Raw genomic sequence first — 6,094 nt, 5'->3', positions numbered from 1 at the left:
TTTTGTATCTTAAAAAATCACCAGAATTAAAAAGAAATTAAATATAATTAGTAGTTTTAACGCTTTGAATATTTTTCTAATTATTAATAATAAACAAGATTTACATTAAAAATGCATACGCATTAAACTAATTTCATTACACACATAACTTTAACCTAACAAGAAACATCATTCATAAACTAAATTACAAAAGAAGTTTGTAAATTTGAAGTTAATTTTAATTTTATAAAAAATAATTTTATTTCTTTTATACATTTTTCGATCTTAATCTTTCACGAGAAACTCGTCACATATAGAACTAATTCAACCCACTTCAGTCTTTGCCTCTAAGTTAACACAAAAATAAAATACTTAGTAACACTTATTTCTTAACACAGACGACTTAAAGTACCTGTTATTCTATTGGCTGACCAACGTAGATTCAATTCTTACGCGTCTCTCCATAAAATCACTTCCATCTTCGCCGTCGAATCACAACTTCCCCCGCCGTATCCGCCGCCGGTCACCACCTCTTCCCGGAGACTCCGCGCTAGGTTAACCGGTAATCATTTTTTTTTGTGAATCTGAAGATTGTGCTGTTCCTGTTGCTGGATCCCTTTCATTTTTTAGCCGTAACTACTATGCGATGTGAGATCCAAGCGCTTCAATATATTTTTCTGTTCGAATCAATTTTTTCATCTTCTAATTTGGAGGTCTCTCTCTCTCTCTCTCTCTCTCTCTCTCTCTCTCTCTCTAATTAACAAGCGTCCGCGGCATGAACGTGTTTTCTGTGTTTCGTGTATGCGTTTTTCAAAGCACGAAAGCATGTTGCCGCGGAGAAATTCGTGTTCCGAATCGTTAAAACGCGTTACTTGTTTGTGTTCTCAACCGTTGTTTTTAGTTGAATTTGGTTGATTAGAATGGGACAGTGGCAAGTAAATATTCTCGCGGGAGCATTAGCTTTCTAGTTTGGTATGCATTTGTTTCTGTTATTGGCGATTATTTTGTTTGCCATGCTGTAGTTTGATAGTTTCGTAGATCTGGCCTTTGTTACAGTTAGTTGTGGATTTTTTGGTTTTCACTATTGAAGTTGCAAGGCCAATGCGACTATTTTCTATAAGGATTACAGTAGAATGATCTTTGGTGCTTAAGTTCTGCTGTTTTCTTTTTTGTTTAAATTTCCATTTTCTTTTTCTTTTCATCTATTACATTTGTATTGACTTTTAAATGGATGCTGATTGACGCAGTTTAATTTGCGTAAAGGTACTGATTTTGAATATTTGAAGTTGTCAGAGCATAATAGAGATCGACAATTTTAAATCCTGGGAAGTGATGCTTTGTGGCTAGCCCTGAAAATGTTGTTGTGGGAGAGTGGGAATCAGAATTATTGCTATTTTGAACATTATAATTCAAACTAAGTAATTTATAATAGTACTAATAGAAGTTCTAAAAAACCGAAAAAAGAGCCCTAAGTTAAAGAATTTCATCATGAATAATATGCCACTTTACACACATAATCACCATTGATCTAAGAGCGATAAAAACCATACTAATGAAGTCAAAAAAATGAAAGGTGATGGTGAAGTTAATATAAAAAGAACGTATCACATTAGACAAAAATTAGCAGAATGGGAAGTGGGAAATCTAACGAAAAAAGAACAGTACACGGAAATATTAAGTCCGGGAAAGAGTGAAGGAACAGAAGTTAAATGAGAGGTAACTTTTTCTGTGAATTGTTAAGGAAGAAGTGTTTAAATCCCATTATTTTTCTGAAGCAAAAATTTCATTAGAAAATGTTAGACAAATCGTAATTTGACCCTAAAACAGACCCAACAATGTTGTTTCCAAGGTAATATAGTGTGTGGAAAGCTACTACTGAAAATTCGTTTTGAACTTTGAATCCCATAGCAGCTTAGGGTCACTTCTTTTGACTATGGCGATGTTACAGCTTGCTGTTAATTACTAAGTAACACTAGTTGATGTATTTGAGTTGACTATATTTTGGTTTCATTAATTCTGGTTGATTGACCGTGTATCTTTGCCCGGGTTTAAACTATTAGGACTTTGCTGTTTTATTTTATTAATCCTTGAAACAGAGAAACTAGCTAATGGCACTGCGTAGGTCCTTCTGTTTAGGATGGCAATTAACAGAATCCTAAATTACATGTTAGAAGCTCATGTGGCACATTTATGCTTCCTTCATCCACATGATGTCACCACTGAAAAATTCATTCTCTAAAATTAGGAATAAAACATAATTCCTTTGCTAAAACAGAAAAAGAAAAAAAAGAAAGAAACTGCAAGATCAAAATCTTAGGGCTTTTGCCCCAAAATAAGGAACGTACTGTAATTTCCAAATTCATAGCATTTTGTCTTCTCTTTTGAGGTCAGTCATGGTGCAGGGCTTTCAATGTTTCTGGCAAGACTGTGGGAAAGGGTTTAGCAGCAGAGAAGGGAATAAATTCTGCCAGGATGATTGAGTTTCTGGTCTGTGAAATCCCATTGGTAGGGTATCAGATATTACAGGGTTGATTGTGGCTGTTGACAGCTGTTGCTGGGCATATGGGATTCTGTCTCAAAATTGGTTCAGTAATTGTTCAATTACTGTCTACCTGAGTTTGGGGGGAATTGATTAGGTGATTGCAGATTGTAGGGGTGTGCTGAGTTCGACTGGACCTTTATGTTTCTTATGGATATTTGGAAGGAGGAGGTTGGTGTTATTGTAGATTTTGGTGAGGGGACAATTGCTATTTCTGATTTGGAATTAATTTGCTAGTTGCTACTGGTATAAATGATGAAAGGATTTCTTGGTTAAGTTCCTTAATAAATGATGATTGCCCGAGGTGTTGTTGCTGGAATTATTTTGGATTTAAATAATGGATTTTCGGTATTAATAATGACCGATGATTTGTTGTACTTACCAGTCAAGTGATTTTTGTTTAGGTTACAGGTATTTTTGATTTTATAAGTATTGGTATGGACTATGGAGGGATGTTTGAGCCTTTGATGTTCTCTATGGGGAAATTTTCTATTGTGTTTTTGTCAACCTGTTAACTGTTGAAACTTGTAAAGAATGAATTTGTTGTTGCATGCTTTCTTAACTTTCTCAGACCCATGCATGTCTGTGTATGTTATGTCTGCTGTGCTTCAAAGTGTCTAAGGATGTAAACAAAATTGGGAGATATGTATTTCTGTATGTGTATGAAAACTGCTGATTGGAGAATGGGTATGCTTATGGCTTCCCTATGGTTGCTATTAGAGAACCTTTGGTTCAAGGAGGAAGAGAGATAAAGTCATTAGGGAGATGAAAAAGGTATCCACATGGAAAACTTATGTAAACTCTATTTTCCAAGGACCAAATTTGCACATTATATTTTAAGATTTTTCATACTTAACTCTCGATTCTCCTGGATTTTTTCCTTTTATTGAGATTTATGTTGGCTTTGATGTTGCTGTGTGTTCTTTAGTCAAACTAGTTGAGGAGAGAATATTTGTATGCATTTCATATGATTTTTATTAACTGACTTATTTTCTTCCAGCATTTGTTTCAGTGAAAGTAAGACACTAGGACGTCTCCATCATTGGAATAAAATGGTTTCCTTTGAAATGAATGATCGAAAGAGTAAGTGGAATTTGATGTTTTTGCTAGCAATAATGTTATCGTATGACTTGGTTTTCTGTCTTTAGTATTCAAGCATATAGAGTCCGCAGTAATTCAATAAATAAATTAGTGATTGAATTAATTTATTTTGAAGAAATGCTATCTTCTCAAAATACTGTGTATTTTTTATTTTCAGGGTTTTATCAATAGTTTGTTAGAGGATTTAAATCATATAATTTGTGAAAGACCATTAATTTTTTTCTGGAGTTAGCGAAGTTCTTTTGGCTAGTCCAAATATGCATGCACATTATTCTTTTCTGTCTTTTTGAATAACGCCTAGAGTTTTTAAAATTTGTGTGCAACCAATTACTACTTATCTTTGTTTTTTTTATTATCAAAGCTCCTTTAAGGAAAAGTTGGCAGTGTGGGCCATGTGTTGTGTTTATGCATTATGCACCATGGTGGGTTTTGTCCATATAGGAGCTCAAGGTGAAATAAGAGGAAAAGGAAAAGAGCATAATTTCTGCCAATTCTATCCATCCTAAGCGAGAGATTAAACATGTTTTCATTTTTCGTATTTTGAAATCTCTTTTGATAGTAGTTAAAATAGTCATTACTTGTATAAATATAGAAGTAACAATATGTCTGCACAATGCTATAGCAGCTATACCAGTGCTCTGAACCTATTTTCTTAGCAAGAAATCTTTCTAGATATCAGTTTTTAAAACATTTATTAGTTCCCTTGCTTTTTCATACTTGTTCTGTAATCTTGACTAACAAAATGACAAGGGTAAATATAAATATTATATTGCTGGCATATTTTTTTATCGTTCTAATATCTTCTGAAATTTAATGCTTGCATTGCCACATTAAACAGAGATTGGATTGGGATTAACGGGCTTTGGCATATTTTTCTCATTCCTTGGTGTTATGTTCTTCTTTGACAAGGGATTGCTTGCAATGGGAAATGTAAGTGTTATGACAAATTTCATGCTTATGATTTTTTATCTTTCTGCTAACTGTGTGGCTCTACTTAATAATATCTTTTGTTACTCTTGTCTCTCAAATCAGATCCTCTTTGTTTCTGGAGTTTCCCTGACTATTGGACTGAAATCCACCATGCAATTCTTCATGAAACGTAGTAATTTCAAGGTAAACTTTGTCATCTGTTTCTTTCTTCATTCCATGTCTCTTCATGGTTCATTTTCAACCCTAACCTTTTACATATTTACTGGTTCTGTAGGGAACCATTTCATTCGGTATTGGATTCATTATTCTTATCTTGGGGTGGCCTATTCTGGGCATGATTGTGGAGTCTTATGGATTCATCGTACTCTTCAGGTTTAGTCAAAATAAAAAAGAAATCCTGTTATATGAAGTATGTTTTGTGCTTAGGGCTTATGATGAAATGATATTTTGCAGTGGTTTCTGGCCTACACTGGCTGTTTTCATTCAGAAGATCCCTGTTCTTGGTTGGTTGTTTCAACAACCATACATTCGATCGGTAAGTTGAGCTGAAATGTCTTTTTACTTTCATCATATTGCTTAAGCATTTACATTACCATTTATTAGAGCTATTTGTTTTAGAATTTGCGGTGAAATGTCTTTTTCTATCATCATATCTTATGCTTCTGCATGTTATATCAATACTGGATTTTCATGGTCTTGAACAAATCTTAGTTAATGTGGTAGATCTGAACTTGTACGTTTTCAGTGATAAATGTCTTAAAGAATAGTTGGGTTATAATATGCTGAAAGGATCGAAATATGCTTTTTCTGTAAACTTGCAGTTATTGGACCGCTACAGAGGCAGACGTGTGCCTGTGTAGCACGTGGAACTTTCGAAGATTATGTAGCTGGCTAGCAAGCGCATATGTAAGTCACTGTAAAGATAATACTCTGATATGGAGACAGGAGTCTGAATTGTGATGGTAGAAAAGTGTGATAGCCATTTTATTCAAAGAAAAAATGGTTTTTGTATTCGTTTTACAAGTCCTTGTTAGTCCCTTTTTGATTCTGACGCTTATGGAAAATCAATTAATTGGTCATCGGAGTTCTCAGTTCTTCAATTTCATCTGCATTACTATTCTAATCAGATGACATCTCTGGAAAGGTTTGTGCGCTTGGAATATAACAATTTTAAATGATATCAAAATGGTGTTAGCGCAGCAATATGGGGATTTGATATTTTTATTTATTTATTTGTAATACACTCTTCCAGGGAGTGTTGGATTGACTGTAGAATTAAATTTTTTCAAATATAATATCTTCCTAATTCATTGTGGTGCCATCTATTAGATTCTTCGCAGTTAACCCTTGGAATAATGTTCAAAGCTTAGTTCACATTCACTTGAAGCATAGGAGTTTATGCTTTACTGGATTCGTTGTAATTAAATACTAACCTAAATCAATATACAAATTAATTGAGATTTGGTTTTGTTTGATTTAAATTTAATATAAAATTTGAATTAAGTCCAAATAATGTTTTTCTATTCAGTTTGTATGGCGTGTGGA

General features: G+C 33.7%; 1 protein-coding gene across 2 annotated transcripts; it reads left to right on the top strand.

Moving 5' to 3' along the window:
* The first annotated feature begins 326 nt into the window (after window positions 1-326).
* On the top strand, window positions 327-5,859 carry LOC106765656 (vesicle transport protein GOT1). 2 transcript variants are annotated; one of them, XM_022782644.1, is made up of 7 exons: window positions 327-541; window positions 3,531-3,601; window positions 4,458-4,549; window positions 4,652-4,732; window positions 4,824-4,921; window positions 5,003-5,084; window positions 5,371-5,859. In XM_022782644.1, exons 2-7 carry the CDS (start codon window positions 3,571-3,573, stop codon window positions 5,407-5,409), a joined length of 423 nt encoding a protein of 140 aa, XP_022638365.1. In that variant the 5' UTR covers window positions 327-541; window positions 3,531-3,570; the 3' UTR covers window positions 5,410-5,859. The 2 variants fall into 2 exon arrangements, with proteins under 2 accessions (XP_022638365.1, XP_014505829.1); XM_014650343.2 differs by having other exon boundaries at window positions 329-541; window positions 3,519-3,601.
* Window positions 5,860-6,094: the final 235 nt, after the last annotated feature.

Source organism: Vigna radiata, chromosome 7 (assembly GCF_000741045.1).
Source record: "Vigna radiata var. radiata cultivar VC1973A chromosome 7, Vradiata_ver6, whole genome shotgun sequence".
NCBI classification, from domain to species: Eukaryota; Viridiplantae; Streptophyta; class Magnoliopsida; order Fabales; family Fabaceae; genus Vigna; species Vigna radiata.
This window is presented reverse-complemented; position numbering and strand designations above follow the sequence as displayed.